Raw genomic sequence first — 27,775 nt, 5'->3', positions numbered from 1 at the left:
AATTAAATATAGAACAGAACAGTTTTGGTTTGTTCTGTTCTGACAAAATATATGTTATCCAAGTTTTCATGCACTACCATTTACGGCATACTATTATCATCATCCTTCAATATCTGATAACATTGTTGTTACTGCAAATAACATGTGGCTTGAAATACAATTCAATAAATTATTTTCACAATAATTTGATGCTTCATAACAGCAGGAACTACATTTAATAAATAAAGGTAACAGTAGTAGAAACCACAGTACAGGTAATACTTAACATGCTATATTTCGTTTAAAACATTTTTTCCCATTATCTTCTTTCTTTGTTTAGCAACATTACAATACATCATTCTATTTATATCTCCACAGGTGACAGTAGAAACTTTTTGAATTTTTAAAGATGCATGGCCCATGAAAAAGTGTTACCAAATTTTACAAGTGTATGTTGATTTTTATGCTTTAGATATTCTAAGAATCACATGCATCCAGAAATAAACAGATTTAAAATATAATTTTTCAAAGTTTTCTGGTCAAAACTTGCTGCGATTTTCAATCATAAATATCACATCAAAAACATTTTTCAACAGTTTTGCCTCATATTTAAAAAGACATCATGTTACCGAAAAAGAAAATCAAACAACAGTCTCACACTATAACAGATACTCCTAAAATCAATGCACATTTGTAATTATTTCATTAATATTTCATTTTTCAAAAGGTAACGAATTTTACAGTAGCAACAAGAGCTGTCTGTTGACAGCACGCACGACTATTAAAGAATTGATGGAAGTATGGGGTCAAAATATTACCATAGATATTCAGACAAAAGACAAAAAATTGACAAGACAAACAATGTACCTGTTTTTGTGGATTTGGATAAGTCTTGCACTACATGGCAATGTGTGACCATGATGATAAGCAAGTGTTTCAAGTTTCAACGCCATATATAAAACAATTTAGAAACTAGAAATGTGTCCATGGGACACAGATGCCCCCACTACATGACATTAGTCAGGGGCCAGAACTCCTACAATACTGAATGAATCCGGATGCGAAACCCCAGGTGCACAACTACACATGCTGACCAACATTCCTGTAAACTTTGGTGATTCTAGGTCAAATACTTTTGGGGCTATGTGCGACACAACATTAAAATGACCAATTTTTTACTAAGTCAGGGGCCATAACTTCTACATGTCTGGATGAATCCGGACGCGAAACCCCAGGTGCACAACTACACATGCTGACCAACATGCCTGTAAAGTTTTATGACTCTAGGTCATATACTTTTGGAGCTAGGCACGACACAACATTAAAATGACCAATTTTTACAAAGTCAGGGGCCATAACTTCTACATGACTGCATGAATCCGGACGTGAAACCCCAGGTGCACAACTACACATGCTGACCAACATTCCTGTACACTTTTGTGATTCTAGGTCAAATACTTTTGGAGCTATGCGCGACACAACATTAAAATAACCAATTTTTTACTAAGTCAGGGGCCATAACTCCTACATGTCTGGATGAATCCGGACGCGAAACCCCAGGTGCACAACTACACATGCTGACCAACATGCCTGTAATGTTTTGTGACTCTAGGTCATATACTTTTGGAGCTAGGCACGACACAACATTAAAATGACCAATTTTTACAAAGTCAGGGGCCATAACTTCTACATGACTGAATGAATCCGGAAGCGAAACCCCAGGTGCACAACTACACATGCTGACCAACATTCCTGTAAAGTTTTGTGACTCTACGTCAAATACTTTCAGAGCTACGCGCGACACAACATTTTCGGAAGGACGGACGGACGGACGGAAGGACGGACGGACAAGAGCAAATCTATATGCCCCCCCCAAAGTGGGGGCATAAAAATATGGAATGGTATGCGAAACTAATTTCTATGTCAAAAAAGGGCCATAACTGAGCTAAAGTCCTTGTCCTAGTTCTGTAGCCTTGTCTACATATGTAGACTAAGATGGTAAACAAGTGGTCAAAGTTTCAAAGCCATATGACGAACAGGTTAGGCAAAATATGGACTGGTATGAAAAATATAACTGATTTCAAAGTCCAAAAAGGACCATAATTCAGCCAAAATAGTTGCCAGAGTTATGAACTCTTGCCTACACACGGAAATCATCACAATAAACAAGTGTTCAAAGTTTCAAAGCCACATGTCAAGTAGTTTTGATAAAACGTTGACTTGTACGAAAACTGAAACAATTTCCAAGTCGAAAAAGGGCCATAATTCAGCCAAAATAGTTGACAGAGCTATGTACTCTTGCCTACAGATGAAAATCAGGATGATAAGTAAGTGTTCAAAGTTTCTTAAAAGCCACGTCAAATAGTTTTGACAAAACTTGGACTTGTACGAAAACTGAACCAATTTCCACATCCAAAAAGGGCCATAATTCAGCCAAAATAGTTGACAGAGTTATGTACTCCTGCCTACAGATAGTGACTGTTATAATACAATGCCAACACCCTGGCGAGTAGGATAGCTCTACTTATTCAATGAATAGTCGAGCTAAAAATAAAATAGAAATAAGTATTTAAATCTGTATCACTAGAAGAAGTATAACAGAATCATCACAAGAAGTTTTATAAAATACTAAATCTGAACAGGTCAAGAACTTTGTGAGAAACTGGTGTATGCAGTTATTTCTGAAATGTTTTATGGGTAATTTGAATTAATGAAACAAAATTTTTACTTCAATCTAAGTACAGAGTTTTCAGATTAATTCAATGTTTTGTTTTTCAATCATATCAATAATTCTCCAAACTGATCATAATCTTAAGCTAACCTAAATGAATACGAGAAGCTTTCAACTTTACAAATATTTTTGCACGGAAAAGAGGTGGTTTGCAAAGCAAAAACTCATCACATCATCAGGTAAACATTGTCAAACAGATCTGAACAAAACAACAAGAGCACCGCCTTGCGGGTGCTGACGCTCATCTGATTTTTTTTGTGTAATAGAAATATTGTCCTACCCATGATTTTCTAAGTCTTAAAAGGGCCATCATTCTTGCAAAAAGCAGGATAGAGTTATGTTTCTTGATGTACAGTGTCCACTTATGATGGTGAAAAACTGTTGCAAGTTTTAAAGCAATAGCTTTGATAGTTTATGAGAAAAGTTGACTTAAACATAATACTCAACCAAGAAAATGATTTTCTAAGTCCAAAAGGGGCAATAATTATTGCAAAAAGCAGGATGGAGTTATGTTGCTTGCTGTACAGGGTCAGCTTATGATGGTGAACAAGTGTTGCAAGTTTCAAAGCAATAGCTTTGATAGTTTAAGAGAAAAAGTTGACCTAAACATAAAACTTAACCAAGAAATCTGATATTTTCTAAGTCCAAAAGGGGCCATAAATCTTGCAAAAAGCAGGACGGAGTTATGTTTCTTGCTATACCAGGGTCAACTTATGATGGTGAACAAGTGTTGCAAGTTTTAAAGAAATAGCTTTGATAGTTTAGGATAAAAGCTGACCTAACATAAAACTTAACCAAGAAAACTGATTTTCTAAGTCCAAAAGGGGCAATAAATCTTGCAAAAAGCAAGATGGAGTTATGTTTCTTGATGTACAGGGTCTGCTTATGATGGTGAACAAGTATTCCAAGTTTCAAAGCAATAGCTTTGATAGTTTAGGAGAAAAGTTGACCTAAACATAAAACTTAACCAAGAAATCTGATATTTTCTAAGTACAAAAGGGGCCATAAATCTTGCAAAAAGCAAGATGGAGTTATGTTTCTTGCTATACAGGGTCAGCTTATGATGGTGAACAAGTATTCCAAGTTTCAAAGCAATAGCTTTGATAGTTTAGGAGAAAAGCTGACCTAAACATAAAACTTAACCAGGCAACGCCGACGCAGACGCCGACGCCGACGCCGACAACCGCTCAAGTGATGACAATAACTCATCATTTTTTTTCAAAAAATCAGATGAGCTAAAAATGAATGCCTTTAAAAAAAAAGAAAAAATGTATGTTTCAAAAAATTATTTCTAGACCAATATTTAAGAATTACTTCAAAAATGAATGACAGCTTTGTGCAAACTGTTGAAATTAATAGAAGTAAATGTATCACATAGACTTCAGTGAAAATGCTCTTTATCAACCTATGAACACTGAGAAATGAAAAGGTTCAAGTATTAGTACATGTAGTGTTGTGGTGGAGTGGGGAAGAATTAACAAACTGATACACAGTTTTTAAAAATAAAACCTAAAACTAGTGTAGTTAATCTAGCTGGGTTACATGTTTTGGAGGTTCTCCCTGTGAACAGGTGTTCCACATCTGCCAGAACACCTTCTCCATGTTGTGTGCGTACATCTGACAGTTAAACAATGGACTGGTTAGTCGTGCCTTCCATACCTTCGCTCTCATTGCCTGTAAACTGAAATGGAAGAAGAACACATGTTGCACATTTCCACACCATATCTAGGCAAAGGTTTCATCAAACAGCTTCACAAATCATGCACTTGTGAGATACACATATGCAGATCTATTGATTTATTTCACTGCAAGACAGAAATTTCTTTCACCATGCAAACATCATATGCAGAATTTTCCTGAGTGGCTGTAAGAACACCACTATTCATTACTTTGCATTGGTATTCCTACTGGCATCTAATATCGTAAAAATAATCATTAAAATTAAAAGGCCAATACCAAAAAGAAAATCAAGTCGAAAGGCATACAGAAAGTCAGGTTGCTTCTCATATCTGTACTTGAGAGAATTAATGTTACCATGCCGAATATCATGTTTCATGAAAATACATCAAGTAGTTTTTGGGATGACATCATTTAAAGTTCTGGTGTGTAGCAAGATTGAGAGAAATCTTTTCATTTATTTCTTTTGTTGCGTTCAAAGTCACACTGACAAAATTTAGATCATATGGCAACTTTTCCAGCTTACGATGGTGGAGGCATGGGCTGTTACCCGGGTAGAGCCATTTACCTTATGGAAGCCAGATGGATGTCTTCCCCACATGAAGAATTTTATATCCCCAGTGAGGTTTCAGGCCCACATTGGTGAGTGGCTATTTGAAGTCAGCAACCTCAACCACTCAGCACCCTGGAAGTCTTTTCAAGCTGAATTTGGTCAATGCAAACAAGCAACATACCAAGTTTAGTGAAGAGTCGTGTAAGATTTCTTTTTTTCAGCAAGTTAGACCCAACTGTGTGGCAGGGAGAAACCATTAAGACAAACTTGAGAAGATCCATAAAAAGATACAGCAAGTGAAGATTAATACTGCCTTATCAAGACTTTAACAAAAAGTTGCTTAAAAATTTTCTAAGTCCTTATGGGCCTATGTTCTATGAAGCAGCATCATTTGAACAAACCTGACAGAGCAGCTTTACAATATGTATTTTGATCTTAAAGTGTTTAAAAAGGTTTAAACTATATTTTACTCATTTTATCCTGCACAAGTGAAAAATATAGTTGATAATTTTCACACATATTTCACTTAATGTAATAACTTACAACATAACCATCATGATTCTGCAACCTTTTTTTTTATTCTCTTCATCAGACATAAATGTATACAATATACATCAAAGTGAAATGGAAATGGTACAGGATTAACAAGCTGCAGGAAGTAATTTGCAAAGAACTTTTTGACCTCCTGAACTATAAAGGCAGAAGAATGCAAGAATGCAACACATACATCACTTATTCCAATTCTTAATCATCACCTACTTCTGAGCTGAAGTCTGATAACAGAACCTATCATAAAATTGACTTACTACTCTACATCAGTTCCTAGTCTGGCTGCTATATTCACATAGTGTTCTCTATCTCTAGCTATAAGTTCTGGACAACCTAGTGCCTTCAGCTGAGAGGAGGCCACTCTTGAAGCAAGGGTTTCTTCAGGCATTGTCACCATAGGTGTGCCAGCCCACAGCACGTCCATTCCTGTGGTGTGACCATTACACAGGGGCGTGTCCAGGCATACATCAGCTAATTGTCCACGGCGTACATGTTCCTCCTACAACAAACCATGCAACAACATCCAAAGATTGTACTTAACATGCACATATTTTTTCTTATGCAAATAATTCTTCATACAGCGAGTACAATACAAATTTAGCATTTTCTAAAAGACATAATGTTTTCACTTTTGACTAAAATGTTGTTTTTTTTCTTTGAGATACTATATTCGAATTTTTTAACATACTGTGACACATGATCTCACCAAGTCTCTGGACTTCTGACTTTTATTTACAAGTTCAATTCCTATACAAAATTGAAGATGAGACTTCTTGCATCTTTTACATCTTAAAATTGGTATGAACTGGGACTTAATAAAATTACAAACTTTTAATCCATATTCAAAGCTCTCTTCACAGAACAAGCCAGGCATAAGCAGAACAAGATGAAAACTGTTTCCAAACATGGATTAGGTGTTAATTATGCTCTTTAAAATCAAATAAAGTTTAACCTGATAAAATAGTCAAAGCAGAAAAAATACTTCAAAAATATATTTTTGGATGAAAGTTATAATTAGGACACCTACTTTTGGGGCTACATTAGAAAAGACAACCCGACTGCCATCTATCCCTTCATCCTTGGCCTTCTGGACGATGTTTGGTTCACCAACAGCTGGAAACTTGAGTAGCCACAGAACACTGTTTGGTACCCTCTTAAGAATGTCCAGCCACATCTGCAAGGTTTCTGGATCTATCTTATACAGCTGGTTAAAGTTGCAGTACACAACAACATCCTCGGGGAGCCCGTACTGACATCTCGCACTGATTATTATGTTATCAGGAATTTCCTCCCCAGTAGCACATTTATTGTTTGTCTGTAAGAGTAATAAAATTTGGCTGTCCGCATTCTCACTATCAGCAATGCATACCTGTAAATTATATAGTATTACCTTTTACTACACAACCCGCAATCTTTTATGGCCACAACAATAATTCTTACTTTTGTTAATGATTTCAACATCACACAATGTACTGCATCGACAAGTTATCTCAAATGACCTTGGTGAAATTGGCCACACTCTACAATTTGTTTAGGTCAGCTTACCCCAGAGAATTCAGCTTCACACTAGAGATCCTCCTTAATCTGGCTACGCTGAATTGTTAATTACAACATTTAGTATACCTGATCTTGCGTAAATTGGATAGATACCTGCTGTGTGGTTACGCCATTCTGTATTGTAACTCCGTTCACAGATGCATGAGATAATCCATTCTGCATCATCTGGGTAAGTACTGGGCCCACCTGCACGACTACTGTCTGATACGTCACAGTACCCGGCCTTCCATTCTCCTCGTCTGTAGTTTCCCCTCTACCACACTGAACAGTTACAGTCTGTAAATCATAAACAAAAAACATTTTTTCAGCAGTTTCCATAACAATATTAAATTTTTTCCAAAAATAAGTGACACATATTAAAGGACTTGAAAGACATCATCAGTTCAATGTAAAAAATTTCAGATTACTAATTAATAATCAATACTAATTTGACCTAGATTTCCTAAAATACAACCCAAGCATATTTTATGTAAACCAGACAGATCATTAACCAAGTTTTTAATGATCTGACATAGTGGCTATTTTTTTTTTACTCAAGCGGCTCAGATACAAAGTAATCCTAGATTTTACACCAACAATAATTCAGACTAAGTCTCATGAAGATCATGTCGAAAATGTAGCTTACTGAGTGTTAACAAGGTTTTGATATGACCTGACCTAGTGACCTAGTTTCTAACCATAGCTACTCCAGTTTCAAAGTTCACCTATACTTTATAGACACTCAAAAGGTTTGTGAACACCAGGTACACAATGTGCTAATAGTCTTTTCTATTACATGTATTTGAGTGTCATAGTTTTTGGTCTTATATCTCTTGAGTGGTTAACATGGTTTTTCTCAACCTACTGACCTAGTTTCAAATCTCAAGTAATCCAAACTTGAACTTGACCTAGATTTCATAGAGACAAACATTGTGACAAAGATTTATGATGAAAAGATAGAAAATGTGGCCTCTACAGTGTCAGCAGGCCTTTTTTATGATTTAACCCAGTTTTTGACCTCTGGGTAACTCAGTTTTGAACTTTACCTACAATTCATGAAGACAAATACTCTTACACGGATTTACTAGGTTCAGGTAAAGAACAAAGATTTTCTATGAATTAACCCACCAAGACCTTGTTTCTGATCTTATAAACCAACTGATGAACAATGCCAAACACTTGGGTATCACAACAGCTCACCCTGAACACTGTGCTCAGGTGAGAATAATAAGTACTACCAAATATCAAGCTTTCTACCCTCACAGTGAAACACCACTCACTCGAAAAGTGATGGCTGCAGCAGTAGGACAGACTAAGCAATTCATTTAATCCCTTTGAACCCTATGATTATGATATATCTAAAGCATTTTGCTCATCACACTGAGCAGGTGGACTTTTACCATACATTATACCTACCTTACAATGGACGGCATCTTTCATGGCTTGTAAATTAGTTCCATTAAGGACTATATTGTTGTCCTTGAATGCTTGACCTTCATCCTGTTTGATTAGAATCTTCTCCAGTAGATGAGGGAACATGTTCTTGTGGTCTCCAATAAAGAACGTGTCTGGCATGAAGGCCAGTTTTTCAGAATACTGCATGTCTAATTCTACAGGAGATGTGAACTTGTCAGTGATGATGTAATCCATGAATGGGGCACCACTGGTACCCGGATATCCTAACCACATTACCTGTAATAGCAACAATTTATTCTAGATAAAATCAGTACATACATATATATCTTACAAACTGCATTGACAGACTTTTCATCCAAGGCACTTTACTCAGAAACTCAACAAAAACAATAAACCTCAGTTCCGTCGGATAAAACATTTTGGTTTGTATTTGCCAACTAATTGTCGAGCTATAAGTAAGTACATTTTTCTCAACCCCAAAACATTTCCTTAAAACATTACCACACTTTAAACATTGTTTGCAACTTTAATGAGAAAAACAGTAAATTTTCAAAATAAAGGTCCAATGAAAATCGTTTGGTTTATTCAAGAAAATGCTTCCAAATTCAATTACATACCTTATAAAGGTAATGTATGAACACCAAAAAGAGAATTAACTTAGGCCATAAGTATGGTACTGATTAAAGGCTCTAGTTACTCTATGTGACTGATTACAAAGAAACTACTTCCAAGTAAAAACATCTACCTTACCATAGATACTAAATGCTTCTAACTTACCTGAACTGGTGCAGGTCTTAATGCAAACAGTTCATTTCGTGCTCCTTTAGTGTAACCATTCATGTTGACCAATATATGTATACCATCTGAATTGATGCGATCTGCCGCCTTACCGTTACATGGTATCTGGGACAAATCTACAAAATGCTCTGCTTCACTTGAAATTTTGGCTCGGAAATTTGTACTATCATCTGCACTCAATGAATAACAAAATACCTGAAATAATAAGATTTAATATATGCTCAAATGATTTTAGTTACTATGTTATTTGAGCTTCAATGCATTAACAATATTTCAGTTCTACCATCAGTTAACTGTCCAACCAAAGCATCGCCTGACAACTTCTAAACTAGCATTAATCACTCTTCAATTAAAACCACAACACAGAAGTTAAAAGATAGTCTTTAAGATTTTTCAGCATACAACTGCTCATAACAGATCTTACTTTCTTCTAAATAATACATTTCACTAATTTACAAGGCTGAAATATCTAATAGCTGAACAGTGTTTTCAAACATATCACCCAAAATAATGCAAAGTATATAATTTGCCTGTACCATACCTCAACAGAATCTTTATCATGCAGTCCTGGTATACTCTGCATTAAATGGGATGTCGGATGATTACCAAAGTCTGAGCTTACATAACCAATTCGAAGTCGTCCTCCACTGGCCGACAGATCTTTCGGGTGCTCATACGGTGGCTTATGTAATATATTTATCTGGAAAACAGGTGATATCGTAAGTGAAATCAGGTTCAGCTGCAAGTTTCAGTCAACTAACATTGCAATTTCCTATTAAGACTAGGCTTTAAGCTCTCAGTATGAATACATGTAATCGCAATAACTCCTTCATTTCCTGCTATCTATTTACTGAAATATATTTCTGTTGCTTGGCATCAATCACCTGAACTAAACTCTACTTCTACCAAGCCCATGGAGCAATAATCCTTCAACATGACTTTAAGTCTTATATCTGGCAATTTTTTTTCCCATTCAGATGAAAAAGCAACAAAACATAGTATCTTTTAATAAGAAATCAAACAAAACTTTATCACATATTTACCTTTTCTAGACATAAATTAGCATGTCTGCCTGCTATATTTTTTCGCATTTCGTGTTTAAGTGGGTACAGCATACTATGGTGAGGATGAACAGAGGGGAGACGATTCTTCTCTAACTGCTCATCTACTATCTGTACCAACTTCTTCATTCTCTCCTCATACTCACTCCAGTCACACACAATCTAGCAACAAAATAGTAAAACATAAACAGTTACAAGGAATCAGATTTAGCAAATCCTGTTAGACTATCATTCAAGAAATGCAGTAAATTCACAGATAAAAGCTTTTAAATCTTCGGTAGGAAGAATGTATGTCTATTCTAACAAACTGTAGTCACGATTCTACACTGAGCTTCCCTAAGTTCTGTTCATAATATATACATTTGAAATGCCAAAATTAGCTTCAGTTATATCCCCCAGTCAACATTCTGGACCTAAGTAATAATGTTCATAAATACATATCATTTAATACATTCCATTAAAATTACGTGTTTATCAATAATACAATGCTAAATAGCTAAAATATCATTAATAAAGTAGAAACTTACCTGTAGACAATGAGCAAGATTACAATAGGCATCTGGAAATTCTGGTTTCAACTTGAGGGCTGTTCTATATGATTGTATAGCCTCAGGAATGTTGCCTGAATCCTGGAGGAAGGGTGTATAGAACATATCAACATGTAAAACAATAAATGTAAATATTAATGTAATTTAAAAGCCTTTGAAGAACCTTTAATAAATGCTACTAACTCTGACATGAATGTACAGTCCGCAAAAAATTACTTTAATACATACACACAATTGTTACCTTGTCAGTTAAACTAGCAGCTGCCAATTTTGAATTCTGTATTATAGACCACACCAATAATTATTACTGTATCACAAATCAGGCAACTATTCAATGAAAACAAAACACAAACCTTATGAATAGAGGCAAGATTACTGTGAGCATCTGCGAATGCGGGATTGATCTGTATGGCCCTGGTATAGCATTGCAGTGCCCCCTGTACATCCTGCATTTCCTTTAACGTGTTACCCATGTTGGAATAGGCATCTGCAAATGTTGGCGAGATTCTGAAATAATAACACAAAATATTTAAAGAAAAGAAAAGTAAAAGTTCAACAGCAGTATTAAGTTTTCACTGACCTTAATACAACCCTAGAAAATATTTTTCAACATTTCTGACTAACGGTTCAAACTCATCACACGTGAGATTAACTGGATATTCTCAATACATTTTTAACTTTAATGTGATGAACCTTAAAAGATAACATTAATTAACACCATGTTAGAACCTGCAGCTTTTGAGTTGAGCAAAGAACCAAAACCTTTTCAAGCACCATTAATTTAAATGTCAACAATGTATTTTTCAGACTGAAACTTTTAAATATTTTTTCTTGATTTTTCATTGGGTTTAACTTTGCACCTACACAAATTATAGGTCATATGGTGACTTTCAAGCATTGATGTTGGAGGAAGACCTAAGGTGCCCCTCAGTGCATTATTTCATCACGAGCAGGCACCTGGGTAAAACCACCGACCTTTCGTAACCCAGCCTGATGGTTTCCTCACATGAAGAATTCAACACCCCGAGTGAGGCCCGAACCCATATTGGTGAGGGGCAGGTGATTTGAAGTCAGCGACATTAACCACTCAGCCACGGAGGCCCCACTTTTTTCTTCAGAGAAAATAAACTCACCTTATAGCTTCTTTGTAATGTAAAAGAGCTTCATGTAATTTTCCTTGCTGTTGTAAAACACTGGCAAGGTTAGAGTGGGCCACGGCAAATTCTGGAAACACTTCCAGGGCCTTCAAGTACAGACGTACTGCCTCCTCTGTGTTTCCCTGCTCTCTCTTGATGTTTGCCAGGTTGTTTAGTGAGTCCGAGTGGTTAGGAGCAAGTGCCAAGGCTGTGTTATAACACTCCTCTGCTTCTTGCACCTAAATTTGAGTATATGTATATAGTGAGTCATCTTTGATTAATATCTAGCTGTTAAACTTCAACAGATTGTAAACAAGAAGTACATACATTTTCAAAGCATTATGCACATTGCATTAATTACAGCAAACTGATTTTTTTTATCAACAAGTGGTCTATGGAAAAAATCTTATATATTTTAATAGCTGAAGCCAAAGGAAAAGACCAACATTTTTCCTGTCTTCAATCTGACTTTAGTGCAAAAATAGCAATAAAAATAGCGTTGTTAGCGAAATATCACAATAATGTGAAAATTAATAAACATACCTTGCCCTTTTCTTTCAGTGCATTAGCCAGATTACAGTAAGCATCAGGGAAGTTTGGCTGCAGTTCTATCGCTCGTTTGTATGTATCTATGGCAAGATCTATCAACCTGTCAACATGAAAATCGTCAATCGTTTTTACTGCCTAATTCACAGAATTTACTACTCATAACGGTTAACAGTTTTCACTTAGTATATGTACAAGTAAAATCATATGATCCAGCGCATTTTGTTATACAAAGCTTTTTCTCACTTAAAGAAAATTACCTTTATGATGTTTAACAGATACTATAGAGGATACTTACCCTTGTTCATAGTAAACACAAGCCAGATTCCCATGTACCACTGCATGGTTCGGACTCAGATTAAGCGCTCTCAAGTAAGATGCTACAGCTCTGAAATACAGCATTTAACAATTTAAGACATTCAACTGACATTAACAGAAAGTGCATGACATTATTTTACCCATTTATATTACCTTTCTTCTTTATTACTTTGGGTTAGTGTCACAAAGACATCTTGTAATATGACGGCTTTTAGTAAAAGAAAAAGTCGGCACTATTTCAGTTGAAGCTGGCTACTAGCAGAACCAATGAATGGCTCGAAAAATTGATAGCTTCCCGCTGTTTGACTTCAACCATTGTATGACATGAAACATCACGCTTTATCATCTGAGCATGCAAGATTGTATTCACATTAACGAATGAAAAAACTTCAATTCGAGTAAGTTCCTTCAAAAGTGACTATTCTTTACACAAAGAATTATTCTCAATTTTAGTTCTGCTACTTACCTATCAAATATTCTAGCCTCTTTCAAAACATTTCCTAAGTTTATGTATGCATCTAGAAAGTTAGCATCCAATGCTACTGCCTACAATGAAAGGTAAGAATTCAAATAATAAATATCCTTCAATGTTTCATTTGTATCATTTCAAACCATTTATAGACGAAGGCCAGAGACAAAGACTTTCAATCTGTAAAAATTCTATGTTATTATTTAAAGTGGATTCCTTGTTTTGACTTTGTAGGCAATTATCTGAAATATTCAATTAAGTGATATATGCACAGTGCTCCAGCTAGGATTAAAAAAGGGCAGGGTGCTGGCACTGAAAAGGGCACTTCTGGGGTGGTGGTCGGTCCGGGACCGTGCTCCCCCGGGAAAAAAATATAACTGGTCCATGCATACAGTGCATTTTAACATACTTTAGGCATGGAATTTGGCATAATTTAGGCATGTTTTTTGGCACACTTTAGGTATGGTCTTTTAATAGGCTGTCTGTCATCTCTAACGCACCTATTTATTAACTAAAAATTCTGCTGTTTGTATTTTACTTGGCATTGATTTTCAACTTGTAACATTTCTTTGTAATTGCATACTGAATAACAATATCTATGTGTTTAGGCCTATTCAAAGAAGTATAAAATACACAGAATGGCAACTGGCTGTAATCTCGCGTGAGCTCGTGTCAGAGCGTGATTCTGCGTTATCTTACTAAAAACAAACATCGGCGAGCATGGAGTTACAATTTGTACCTTTAAAACTACATTTAAAATACATGTTAGCTTCTAAAACAAAATTAGTTTAATGAGAAATGGTCTTAAGACACGAAGTACAGGGGTTTTTTTGCCATCGAAAGAAGCGTGGTCATACGGTGATAATTATTTTACCGATGAATAATTGCTTTCGCATACAAAATGGCGCGTGGAGAAAGCGCCACTTCCGGTAACGAGATCTCTTTTTTTTGTCACGGGAGGTTGGCGAGATTTGCTCTATATGCCTTTCAAGTTGCCAATCTATTTATTTTTATAGCTCTTTCGCCTATTTTACTTGTTACAATTTCAGTACACATCTTCTCCATGTAGGCTACTTGATATTTATAAATTTATACCTGTAACATATTATATACAGAAAATAAAGTTTAAACTTCCACTTAAATAAATGAAATCGGGCAGCTTTTAACTTACAACAGTCTAAAAGCAAGTTTAGCACTTGTAATAGACATATTCCGGGTATCCAAAATTTTATATCCGGATATGGTTACACTTTATTCTAAAAGTCGTCGAATGTCCAGTTTAAACAATATTTTTGAAAAAATATTATGATGCAAAGACAGTTTAACAGCATTTCACAGTATCTGACATTAAAGTGTACCCTGTCATTACATCTTAGTAAACTAATTTCAAAGAAATCTTCATGAAAAATCGGCAATTTCACATAGCAGACGACAACTTACTTTCGATTTCAAAAACTTGTAAAACGATAAAATCAAAATATTTTCCTATTTGAATTTGATTGTGATCGATTTTTATTAATTACATATAAATGTCTGTTGTCTGGACTTAAGTTTCAGTTGTGTATAAAGGGGTATTTACGACTATATTACCGAAAACGAAAGTACACTTTGACAGGTGGCGCGAAATGATAATGATTTCAGACTGGTTTGCAAACTGTTTTAACACTAAGGTTCAATGATTTTAATGCTAGTGGAGCAGTCTAAAATATCATGGTCTGCCTCGGGCACGATTACAGCAGGTAATTGTTTAATTGTTTGCTAATTATGTCAATGCCCCACGGCGTGTATCACTCGATAAAAAGGGGGCAGTAAAGCAGTGTATTATAATCACCGAGGCAAAAAAGGGAAGTTTGGCTAAAAAAAAGAAATGAATGGTTGTAAAACGGGCAGGGTGCGGGCAACAGGGCGGAACGAATTTCGGAACGGGCGATGCGCCCTGCTGTAAATAGCTAGCTGGAGCACTGAATGCAATTGAGTGTATATGCAATTAAGAAAATCCTCTTTACCACTTTTGATAACAATATGAAGTCAATACTGACATTTATCAGTCACCAAATTTCTATCTTTAAACTTTCTCAGCATGGCTTCTGAGTCCAAATGAATCTAATTAATGCCAAAGCAAAAACTGACAAGGTTTTACATTATTTTTCCATCATTTAACATCAATTTTAATATCCATACCTTTTCAAAGTGATGTATAGCAAGCCATATCTCCCCCTGTGCATTAAACACACAACCTAGGTTACTCCAGGCTACTGCAAAGTTCGGCTGTGTTTCAATTGCTTTCAGATAACATGCCTAAAAATGGAAAATTTAAACAACATAAGACATTGAGCTCACACCATTCAGGAATCGCCAGCATGGACGCGCAAATCTTTCGAAACTCCTACGCAATGCATGCAGACTTGGAACATCACTGAGATTGAGACAATATCATACAAGATGTCTTTTATTTGATTTCTCTATTTTTTCTTTTCTAAATGACCTTTCTTCTGCCAGTCTGTGAAATACTTTATCGATACCATTGTCCTATAAATCATAAATTCGACAGAATTTACTGAAAATTGTTAAGGTATCTTTTGTGAAGAGTTGATCTTTAAAATAGTTCCCCAATGAAACATGAATTCTCATTTTACTAAGCTCATTTTACAACAGCATCATATGTTCATCTCACAGACTGCATCACTCACATAACAGTCGTAAATTATTCATTAAAAGTAATCTATTCAGCATAAACAGAAATCATGCACACAGCTTTAATATACTGCAATACTCTGAAAATAGTACTTCCATTTTACACATGTGATTTATTTCATACGCATAAAACAAGATATATCAACAAAGTGATAAAGAACAAACCAAATACTAAATTCTTGTAGCAGCTGTGTGCGTAACTTCAAATATTTATAGCCAAAATGATATTCTGACATTCTCTTTTTTGTCATGTTCCAAAAGAAAAGGCAATGTGAGATATAGGTTGTGCCTACACGGAAATATTATAGCGTACATCCTACACAGAAGTACTAAAAATGTATACAAGTATACATGAGTATCTCCATGCACCTGTAACATTGCTCAGGTGAAAAAATATTAAATATTTTCCTTTTGCATAAAGTATCAAGTTCTCATTTTGCTTTTTAAAATGTTCAATTGCATCAAACTGGTTGATAAAGAAAACTCGATACAGTAGAAAAAAAAAAAAGCTTGACACTAAAACGGTGATCAGGTATGCTGCAACAGTCTTTTTAAAATTACAAATGCTATATAATTATGTAAAAGTTTCATCTTAACAAAACAGCAAGCAAAAAAACTTATTATATATATGCGGAAACAAAAAATCCTGATACTACAAGCAGAGATTGCTTTAAGATGCAAGCGGCACCTTGAAACAATGTCTGAATGAAGACAGAATAAACTTGATACTAAGCAATCAAGGCACACTCTACACATCACACTGCCTCCCCTTATCGCTGCGACTGTCGCATCCTACGCATTGCAGGCCGCAAGCAAGCACGAAAATTTCCATAAATTTTCTGAAAAAATTGTTCATGATTACTTTCTTAACCACAGCCAGTCTTAATTATACCCTCACAGGATGATACTTTTCTTTATAGTTTTGAAAGTTGTCCAATCAAATCTTGTTAAAATAGTTGGCCAGATTTGAAATTTCGAATAAAAAAAGTTCCAAAAAGTGTTTAGACTGACTATTGTGATACATATACCTTCTCCAGCCAGATTATATTCTGACACAGTTACACTGCAGATGGAATACACATTTTGTTAATCCTACCAGGTGTACTTGTGAAGCTGTAGAAATCCGACGTCATTATTCGGCGCATTTATACAGTGTTCCGAGAACCTTGTAAAACCAATAGAAATAAAACAAGTTGATTAATGGATTGCTTGCAAACAATGTAAGATAGGTGAATAAACACAAGGTAATTCTACTATCCTTTGCTTTTGGCAAAAGCAAACAAAAGACAAAGGATGTTAATTACGAAAGCTTTTCAATGTGAAGTCCATGCCATATACCTTCAGTAAACTTAAAATATCTAGGAAATAAGAAAAAGCTGCAACACAAAAAATGAATTCAACTTTTGGATTTTTAATCATATTATATTTATGATTTAAAGTCAAAATAAATGAAAAGCCAGTCTCATTCTGGGTGGCTTAGTTTGTTTTCAGTCTGCATGTAACATGTTTATAGATGCACCCACCGCAAAAATTGAAATAGCCAGTAAAAAAATAATTGTAACTTTGCTATTATGCCATGCTCAATAACTAGGCTGTTAATTACTGTACCATGCATACACAAACAAAATTAGTCAGAATTTGACCATTTTATATTGTTCAGGGCAGTATATCCAAATAGTCTGTCACAAAGCAAGATTTATGTGAGGTCAACACCTAAACAGAGTTTTCACATCTCCAAGGCACTATATGCTGAAGTTAAACTGTGCATGTATAAAGTTAACTGCAGGTACGGTGTTATTTGGTTGCAGATTTTTCTTGTCTCTGAAATCCAAGGAAAGTGAATTTTTAAACCAATAGTTAACCATATGAAGTCTAGCATAATGAAATTTTCTCCTGTATGCCAATTTTCTACCTTTTCCTTTGTAATGCAATCTATTTATTTTACACTAATGAGAATTGATAATTAGAAATGAAGAAAATTTGAAAAAAAGCTGAAAATTTCATTTTAAGATTCCATATGACAATTCTGGTTACTGTCTACAATAAATAAAAATTCTTTAATTCAAATATATTCAACAATGGCCACAAAAACTTAATATCTAAATAAACTGTCTTCCTACAAACAACTATTTTCTATCCTAACTATTTGATTATTTCTTTAATTAAAAGCACATTTCGATTCAAGGTACATCTTCCACTTGTAAGACATAAATGTGCACTGCCACAATGTAGCAGAGTGTTAAAGAAATGTGCAAGAGTTCTGCTATAACTATTTATAAAAGCTTTATATACAAATGTACAAGACATTTTTCAGCATGTTTCTATAGTAACCACTCCTACCTTGGCCTCATCAAGTCTTCCAAGAGCTTTCAACAGGTTACCAAGATCACTCCGTACACAGTAAAGGTCCTGGAAAAAGAAAAATTATCACCAGTTTGCACAATAACATAACTAATAATTAAAAATAAACACACAAAAAAAATTGTAATTGTTTGTCTAATGTTATATTCCATTTCAAAAGCCACAATTTCTTGTTTACTACATTTTCCTTCATTTTGCCAAATTTTCATTTGTAACTTTTGACAGTTTATTTGCAGCATTTAAGGAAAACCCTTATTCACCTAACAACAGCAAATTCTATATGATGTTTTTTTTTTAACTGTATCTACAAAAAAGAAATAGAGAATAATAGGTTAGTGCCGTAGATGAGAAAGTTTATCTGGCGAGGTGGAGGAGGTTATCGGGTGAGCCGAAGGCGAACCTGATAACGTCCGGAGCCGAGCCAGATAAACTTTCTCCATCTTAGGCACTAACCTATTATTCTATTTATCTTGTCATTACTTCATTTTCCGATATTTGGCAATTTATTTTACAAAAATAAGTGTGTGACAACCGTTTTAATGACGTCATATTCGTAATGACATCACTTATATAATGACATAATCACCGACAAAATCGCAATAACTTCTTCGTTTTTGAATAAAAACTCATTATTTGACCACTCATTTTCTTAGTTCGGACATTTCCAACACAATGGTGATGGTTTCAATGCAAAATTTCTTATGAAAACAATATGGATCATAAAGTCACATGATCAACTGACCGTATATCACTGGTCATGTGTCAAATGACGGTATATCAAGAAATATATACGGCACCCTGATATCGGTTCGAAAATACTGCAAGTGACAGGATAAAAGTTATTAATTTACAACCACTTACGGGATTATATTGCAGTGCTGTAACATAAGCCTGTACTGCCTGTTCCATGTCCCCTGCAGCCACAAGGGCCGCAGCCAGGTTGATATAGCCATCTATAAAGTCTGGTTTTAATCTAACCGCATGTCTATAATTTTCTAATGCTTCTTGTAGCTGACCTCGCTCCTTGTATACATTGCCGAGATTAGAATAAGCTTCAGCTAATGTTGGACTCTGTTTAATAGCAAGCTGACTAAAATATGCTGATCTGAAAAATATTTATTAACAGAAAACATTTTATCTACTGGAAAAACAATGATACAAACATTATATAAATTTTTGTCCAGTCAAGTATTAAAAACTGAAGCACATCTGCAAAATGGAGGGAATTATTTTGTAAATCATTTTTCAAGTATAAGGTAAGCTTCCTCAGTTCAGTGCTACTGCCAGCAACAGCTCAAGTATTTATTGATATTCTATTTGTCAAGATGACAGTGTTTTACCTATTTTTTCCCCTGTTACAGGGCCTCCACTGGGTCCTAGAAAGTTGTAGCCACTTATTGGGAGAAACTGCCAAACTGAAGCTGAATTGCTGAAATTTGGTCACATTTTAATAAAATTCTTGCAGCCACTTTTATAAATCTGTAGCTAGTTCTTTGAATTTGTAGCATTTGGCTACATCAAGCGAATGGCAGAGAAGGCCCCCAGATGTAATGTGAACTTAACCAAATGACTTCATGCAACTTGCCTGGAGAGGTACACAAATGTCATAAAGTTTATTTGAAGTTACACTTCTGACATATACTGTACTTGGTATCTGATGCTACAAAGTGTATATATGCAAATGTATGTTTAATACCAGATTTTGACTAGTGTAAGATTTAAGAAGTTTCAACAGAAATTATTATAAACTAAAAATATAAGCACTTATACTTGCCCTGCTAATTTCTAATACTGAGACGGTCTTGTTACAGGTATAGTGCACTCGGGTAAATCAAAGCTTTAATTTACAAATGTACAAGTAATTCTCACTGTAAGTACCTATCTAGTTTTCTCTGTTGGAAGTGTATAGAACTAAGCAGAAGTAGAACACCAGTATTGTCTGGTTCCTGTCTCCATAACTGCATACAATGTTGTTCTGCTGATTCATAATCACCTGCCTGGTACTCGGCATGAGCCAACTCTGCTAATCCTGAAAAAACAACAATGTGCTTAGTCCTACTTCATATATACTAATAACATAACTGTTATACGAGTAAAAAAATACACTTACCCATTGTCCTTATCAGGACAGCTCTTTTTATGATCATGATCTGATATTTAATAGTTGCCATGTCTCCAAGGACAGTGTCAAGTAAAGAAGTAAGTTACCATGTTGCCCTAAACATCCTTTTGTTTAGACTTCTGACAACATTATCTCAAGGGACAAAAAAAAAGAATTTTGCTTACGATAACCTCTCTAAAATTTTTATGTAGAGAACTTATGTAGGTTGTTTTTGGGCTAGTGCATCAGAAATGCCAATGACATATAGATAAGACACTAAAATTTTAAGTTTCATTCTTATTCATATATATTGAAACAAGAAAAATCTGTAAAACTGATGGATGCTCCTGGAAATTTGCATATTAAAAAGAATACAAGACGGTCATGATGACCCTGGATCGCTCACCAAAGTAATATCAGCTACATGTTTCTAATGTCAAACTGATGATTTTTAGAAATGTTTTGGAAAATTTTCCGATGTACAATCAAGTAACCCCTGGGGCTGGCCTATTTTACCCCGGGGGTCCCGATTTGAACAAAGTTTGTAGAAGTCTAATAGGCAATGTTACACATTAAATATCTAAGATCTAGGCCTTCTGGTTTATTTTAAGCAAATTTATGAAGAATTTCCTATGTACAATCAAGTAACCCCTGGGGCTGGGTCAATTTGACCCGGGGGGAGGGGGGGGGCAGGGGTCAAGATTTGAACAAATTTTGTAGAGGTCCACTAGGCAATGCTACATGTCAAATATCTAAGCTCCAGGCCTTCTGGTTTATTTTTAGAAAATTTCGAAGATTTTTCTATGTACAATCAAGTAACCCCATGGGGCCGGGGTCATGATTTGAAGAAATTTTGTAGAAGTCCACTTGGCAATGCTACATGTGAAATATCTAAGATCTTGGCCTTCTGGTTTATTTTTAGAAATTTTTTGAAGATTTTCCTATGTAAAATCAAGTGACCCCTGGGGCGGCGTCAATTTTGACCCTGGGGGTCATAATTTGAACAAATGTTGTAGAGGTCCACTTGGCAATGCTACATGTGAAATATCTAAGCTCTAGGCCTTTTGGTTTATTTTACAATTTTTTTTAAAGATTTTCATATGTAAATCAAGTGACCCCCAGGGCAGGGTCAATTTTAACCCCGGTGTCATGATTTGAACAACTTTAGTAGAAATCCACTAGGCAATGCCACAAGTCAAATATCTAAGCTCTAGGCTTTTGCTTTCTGAGAAGAAGATTTTTTAAGATTTTCCTATGTAAAATCAAGTGACCCCTGGGGTGTGGGCAATTTTGACACGGGGGTCATGACTTGAACAAATTTTGTAGAGGTCCACTAGGCCATGCTACATGTGAAATATCTAAGCTCTAGGCCTTCTGGTTTATTCTTAGAAATTTTTTAAAGACTTTCATATGTAAAATCAAGTGACCCCTGGGGCGGGGTCAATTTTGACCCCGGGGACATGGTTTGAACAACTGTAGTAGAGGTCCACTAGGCAATGCTACATGTCAAATATCTAAGGTCTAGGGCTTCTGGTTTTTGAGAAGAAGATTTTTTAAGATTTTTCTATGTAAAATCAAGTGACCCCTGGGGCGGGGTCAATTTTGACCCCGGGGTCATAATTTGAATAAACTTGGTAGAGGTCCACTAGGCAATGCTTCACACCAAATATCTAAGCTCTAGGGCTCCTGGTTTTTGAGAAGAAGATTTTTTAAGTTTTTCCTTTTGGTTGCCATGGCAACCAGAGTTCTGCATGGAATTAAATTCTTTGAACAATTATTAAAGAAGACCATCCAAGGAACATCCCTGTGAAGTTTCATCAAAATTGGCCTGTTGGTTTAGGAGGAGATGTTGTTTAAAGGAAAGTGTGGACGGACAGACGCCGGACGGTGAGCGATCACAATAGCTCACCCCAAGCACTTTGTGCTCAGGTGAGCTAAAAAGTGGAATTTACAGACTTCGCACATAAAAATTATATAGTTTACTGATGTTGATTGATCAAAGGGCAATATCTCATTGAAAACTCATTCCAATGGATAATGAAGAAAATTTGCGCACCTCCTCTTGAGCAAGAAGCGTCCTATGAGATTTTGCTGAATTTCTGGCAGTGGTTGCTAAGAAATACTCCTGACTATGATGGTGCTTTAGTTTACTAATGTGGAATAATCAAAGGGCAGTAAATCAATGAAAATCATCCAACCAAAACACAAAGATAATAAGTGCATCTCCTCTTAATGGTAAAGCTTCCTATGAAGTATGGCTGATGAGAAATACTCCCGACAAGAATTGTACTATAATATATACTACTGTTGAATAATAATCAATGGGCAATAACTTGGTGAAAAATTATCCGACAGAAACACAAAGATGATATATGCTTCTCCTCTTGGTGATGAAGCTTCCTATGAAGTACGGCTTAATTCCTACCAGTGCTTGCAGAGAAATACTCAGACAAGAATTATACTTTAGTATACTATAATCAAAGGTCAATAACTTGATAAACAAGAGGGTTATGATGACCATATATCGCTCACCAGTTAAACTTGGCCTTGGAATCATCAAGATGTTTCATGAAGATAGGGTCATAAATGTGGCCTCTACAGTGTTAACAAGCTTTTCCTTTGATTTGAGTGGTGACCTAGCTTTTGACTCTGCATTACCCAGTTTGCAACTTGGCCTAAGAATCATCAATATAAACATTCTTACCAAGTTTCTTGAAGATAGGATCAAAAATGTGGCCTCTAGTGTTAACAAGCTTTTCCTTTGATTTGAGTGGGTGACCTGGTTTTTGACCCCACATGACCCAGTTTCCAGCTTGGCCTAGGAATCATCAAGATAAACATTCTGACCAAGTTTCATAAAGATAGGGTCATAAATGTGGCCTCAAGAGTGTTAAACACCCACCATAACCTAGTGACCTACTTTTTTCATCTACAAAAACTTCATGAAAATCATTCTTATAATACAGGTAACAGCATGCCCAGTCACGCAGAATCCTGCGTTTTTCACGCAGAAAACACAATGTGCACGCAAATTTTTGGATGGCCGTGCATGCAGGAATGTATATTTGTTGTGGCCGGCAAATAAACGAATTCGGCTCAAAAATTGGTGGTCACTAACCTAAAACCCGGGAAACGCTTGCTTTTGAACAGAAAACCAATAAGCTTCCAGCGGCAAACATCTGCGCGATCTAGATTACTCCAAATACATCACGAGCATGAAAAACTTCATTCTGGGTGGAAATATTAAATTGACCTCAGTGCCATATGAAAGGCCGGGTTTTCACTACAAAATAGGCATCATACAGCATTAGTTCCTGCAGGCGTACTGTTGATAATGTGCAGAACAGAATGGTCATCGAGTACTACTGTAAGCAAATGCCTAAGCCAGAGAAAAAGCTGCTGAAGCATTTCGGCCTTAGACATTCGTAATAGTTAAATACTGTTCTTTATGCCTTAGCAGCATATAGTAAACAGGCTAGGCCTATATAAATACAGTATGACTGAGTTTACTGAATAAATACTGTAAACATTATCTAATATCTGTTGCTTTTAGTTTTCATACCAGTACATATGTTCATGTTTTGGGAAAATTCAGTGTACCCAGATTTTTTAAGCCTGTACCCACTTTTTTCCAAAAGTAGTGGGTACAGGTACCCACTTCTTAAAAATCCTGTGGGCATGCTGAGGTAATACATGTATACAGCTATACTACAAGTTTTCAAGTGGACAATTTTGGCCTTTCTTGAATAAATGTGTTTTGACAACTTCATATGCAAACTTATCCAGTCAATCTCTTTTCAGCAGTTTCAAAAATATAGACAAATTACTATATTACATTGTAGAAACATAATGTGATTGAAATTTAACTAAACACACTGATTTCTGTACATACTGCTACAGTTATCCAATAAAATATTAAGACATTACACATACTGTCTTGGTCTAATTATATATGTCACTGTCAATTTGTACCTAAATACTTGTATATATCTCTCTTTTTTTTCTCATTCAAATCATGTATAATTACCATCATGGACATACAAAAGAATACAGATCTTGTGGATGACAGACCACCGATACTAATACTAACCCTGAACCTTTGGTTCAAGTGAGCTAAAATTGGCGCGGAAAAAATGGCTGTTGCATATTGGTGGATTCAAATAGCCCTCATTTTTAAAAAAAAATTTTTTGCTCTGTAGAGTATAGAGCTATTTTCCTTATTTTCTTTGCAATTTTTTGCTGAAATCACATGACAGATATATGCCTGACATTTTGTAAGCATTTTCATAATGAAATGATAGCATGACAAGACTTTGTCATGAAATTGTAGTGATAGAGGCCTGTACAAGGCCACTTCCCAATCAAAAAATATATTATTTTTTCCCAACTGTGGCAGAGATGTTTCCCAAAAGGCAAGGTAAGGTTTCCCAAAATCATGCGATTTTGTTTACAGTTTAGTATTTCCAGAGAAAGCGTTTGTCTGGTATTGATTTTTTGTTGCACAATAGCCTTACAGTGCACAGAACCAAGTGTGACACATTACAAGTCTAATCCGTTATGTTCCATGGCCTGGATTTTAGTATGGTTTCAGGGGAGATAAATTTAATTTGTCTTTCGGCATTTACTTCCGGTTGATTATTTTTCCCAAAATGGACAAATATCACGCCTAAATTTCCCAATTTGAAAGGCAAAGGCCTCTTCCCAATTTTCTGATGAAAAGCCCTGCAACAGCCGTGCTGTTGGGGTTAACCCTTTAGCCACGTGGTTAGTGTCTGCCTACGAATCACAAGGTCCAGGGTTCGAGCCCCAATAGGGAACTTGATATTTTCTCTCCCAGGGTTTACTTTATAATGGTGTCAGAAGTTTGACGGACTCATGTGATGAACATGGAGTATTTCTGAACAGCTGGTAAGCTCTGAAAAAATAAAAGGGGAGAAGTGTAGTGATAGTAGGTTTATAGGCCACTTCCAACAGCCTTGCAGGGTTCGAATTTAAGCTCGCATACTCGCGAAATGCGAGTGCAAATTTCAAACTGCGAGGTGAGATTTCAGACACCAGCATTTTTTTGCAAGTGAAACTTTTTGGCCGAATAATGTGCATTTCTAACGGTCGTCTCGATCTTACTGTTCTTTCTTTAACAACTCGCGGTCATTGCAGCGCATTGTCATTTGCATAACGAATTTCGGAGCACTCTTTCATCTTTCGTCGTAAACGGAAGTTTACACTCGATACATGTCCCGTGCGTATGTCTTTTCAACTGTACCTGCACCAATTTTGATGACGTTTACCGCATCCGGTGGGTTTTTTGGTAATCTATAATAAGTTACTATTTATATAGCACAAATACGATTGGCTGGACTCGTCACGTGGATGTTTGTGTTAATGTTCTAATAAAATGACAAGTCGCAGAAAATGCAAGTTGTTTTTTCATTTAGCAAGTTAAAAAAAATACCACTTGCGAAAAAATGCAAGTAGAAAATCTGGCTAAATTCAAACCCTGCCTTGCTGTTGGGTTAACTCTGTAGTGACATGGTTAGAGCGTCCGCCTACAGATCACGAACTCTGGGGTTCGAGCCTCAGAGGGGACCTTAGAATTTTCTCTGCCAGTGTTTACTTTAGAATCTTAGGTCATACATCACCACTGCAATTTTGGGTCTCATTTTTTAGCTGATTTTGCAGTTTGTTTGACTGAAAATATTTGTCTTGCATCAAACATGACCCCCACTTTTCATTTGATTTTTATTCAGCAGTGACAATAATCTTCAAGAAAATGAAGTTACAGATATTTAAAATGGGCCCTAATGTGTGCTGCAGCCATTCGAAATATGTCAATTTTATATAGAATAAAGAAGAACAGCTATCTAATGTGTTGTAACCTAGATGGATGTCAAGCGTTATATAGGCAAGGCCGCAGATCCCAGAAAAGTCTCAAATTAGCTATATAGCTAAATCTAGCTATATATAGCTAGAAATAGCTATAAAACCAATAACAATTGTTCAAAATATGTGAATATTAAATATAAAATAATTATTATCCCATTTAAATGGTTTACGAGACAAAAGACACTCACAAAGAATGGAGATCTATGCAGTTTCAGTTTCAATACATGTTGCGAATTTCTGCGATTAGTCATTTATAAATTTGTCTTATACTACCATAATTATCACAAGTGAAAAATTCAGTAATGATTTATCGCAAAATACTGCCGCAGTTATTGAAAATGTGACTACAAAGATCTTGGTTTTGTGTTATTGTCTTTCATATTATTAACCTTTTGGACCTAATTATGACCATTTTGCCTCTTGTTTTGACATATTTTGCATTATTTGTATTGGTTTTATAGCTATTTCTAGCTATTTATAACAAGATTTAGCTATATATCTAATTTGTGACTTTTCTGGGACCTGTTATGTACGAACAGATTTGAGTACGAAGCTTTCAATGCAAAACGGGCCTTCGCGTACATCAGCTCTAGATGTTTATATATCTAAACCATACCGATTTCAAATTAAACTGATTCCCCCTATGTACTGTTTTCTTACAAAATTCTAACAGTAAAATGAATACCTCGCATATAACCGTTGCTCATATTTTGTCTTTGCCTGCGTGTTGTTGTGTCAGTATCCGGAAATGACCTAATTTCCAGCAGACTGTTGCGGCCCTGTAAAAGATATGACTCTACAACAAATTAAATTCTGCATTTTTTTGAAGACAATATTCCTTCAACTAAATGATTAATAAACGCTGAATGAATCTGGAATGAGACGTACAATTTCCTTGGAAGGAATATGAAAACTTCTCTGAAATATTTAATTCTATAGCAAAGATTTTAGTTATGCTGTAAGTTATCCGTTTCCGTCAGCTCATTCGGTAATTTCCGTAAATTGCATGTCCGCTGGGAAGGGCGTCGGGTACTTAACAGTTGTTAACGGGTACCATCAGAATGCAATGATTGAAATTGGCAAATGTTTAATACAATACAATACAATAAGTTTTATTTTGAGTCGACTGTATAAAACATAGGCCTAAGCTCTAAAGAGCTTTTGAACCGCGAGCTTATGTCTTGCCGACTCAAAATAAATCTTATCTTATCTTAATAAAGATATATAGATTCATTCTAGATACAAGATACAAATTTTATTTAAAGTCGGTATTAATATACAGACAACATTCTAGATTTTATATTAAAACTCATAGGCCCCTACTTCACAAACATTTTGTTAGATCTAACATAAAATGCTTAAATCTACACAAGGTAGGCGTAGAAAAAAATCTTCGTTTACGGTAGATTCTATCCCAAC

At 35.5% G+C, this 27,775-nt stretch overlaps 1 protein-coding gene across 2 annotated transcripts; it reads right to left on the bottom strand.

Moving 5' to 3' along the window:
* Nucleotides 1-2,328: 2,328 nt before the first annotated feature.
* On the bottom strand, nt 2,329-27,199 carry LOC123556390 (UDP-N-acetylglucosamine--peptide N-acetylglucosaminyltransferase 110 kDa subunit-like). 2 transcript variants are annotated; one of them, XM_045347054.2, is made up of 19 exons: nt 27,042-27,199; nt 20,251-20,401; nt 19,234-19,477; nt 18,352-18,420; nt 15,499-15,615; nt 13,315-13,394; nt 12,829-12,918; nt 12,528-12,633; nt 11,982-12,223; nt 11,202-11,355; nt 10,828-10,929; nt 10,283-10,462; nt 9,781-9,939; nt 9,219-9,434; nt 8,442-8,717; nt 7,140-7,322; nt 6,517-6,858; nt 5,747-5,988; nt 2,329-4,391 (listed from the first exon to the last, which is right to left on the bottom strand). In XM_045347054.2, exons 1-19 carry the CDS (start codon nt 27,061-27,063, stop codon nt 4,235-4,237), a joined length of 3,132 nt encoding a protein of 1,043 aa, XP_045202989.2. In that variant the 5' UTR covers nt 27,064-27,199; the 3' UTR covers nt 2,329-4,234. The 2 variants fall into 2 exon arrangements, with proteins under 2 accessions (XP_045202989.2, XP_045202990.2); XM_045347055.2 differs by having other exon boundaries at nt 6,517-6,804.
* Between the last annotated feature and the right edge of the window lie 576 nt (nt 27,200-27,775).

This window comes from Mercenaria mercenaria, chromosome 5, assembly GCF_021730395.1.
Source record: "Mercenaria mercenaria strain notata chromosome 5, MADL_Memer_1, whole genome shotgun sequence".
NCBI classification, from domain to species: domain Eukaryota; kingdom Metazoa; phylum Mollusca; class Bivalvia; order Venerida; family Veneridae; genus Mercenaria; species Mercenaria mercenaria.
The sequence above is the reverse complement of the archived record's forward strand: the minus strand, read 5'-3'. Positions and strand labels throughout refer to the sequence as shown.

Bases quoted from the DNA above. Each gene is read 5' to 3' on its own strand.
- LOC123556390 (XM_045347054.2), bottom strand. From the start codon at position 27,063: ATGAGCAACGGTTATATGCGAG. The intron at 18,421-19,233 runs GTAAGTGGTTGT...TTCTTTTTCCAG, and splicing joins CAGCACTGCAATATAATCCC to GACCTTTACTGTGTACGGAG. The intron at 13,395-15,498 runs GTATGGATATTA...CTTTCATTGTAG, and splicing joins CTATACATCACTTTGAAAAG to GCAGTAGCATTGGATGCTAA.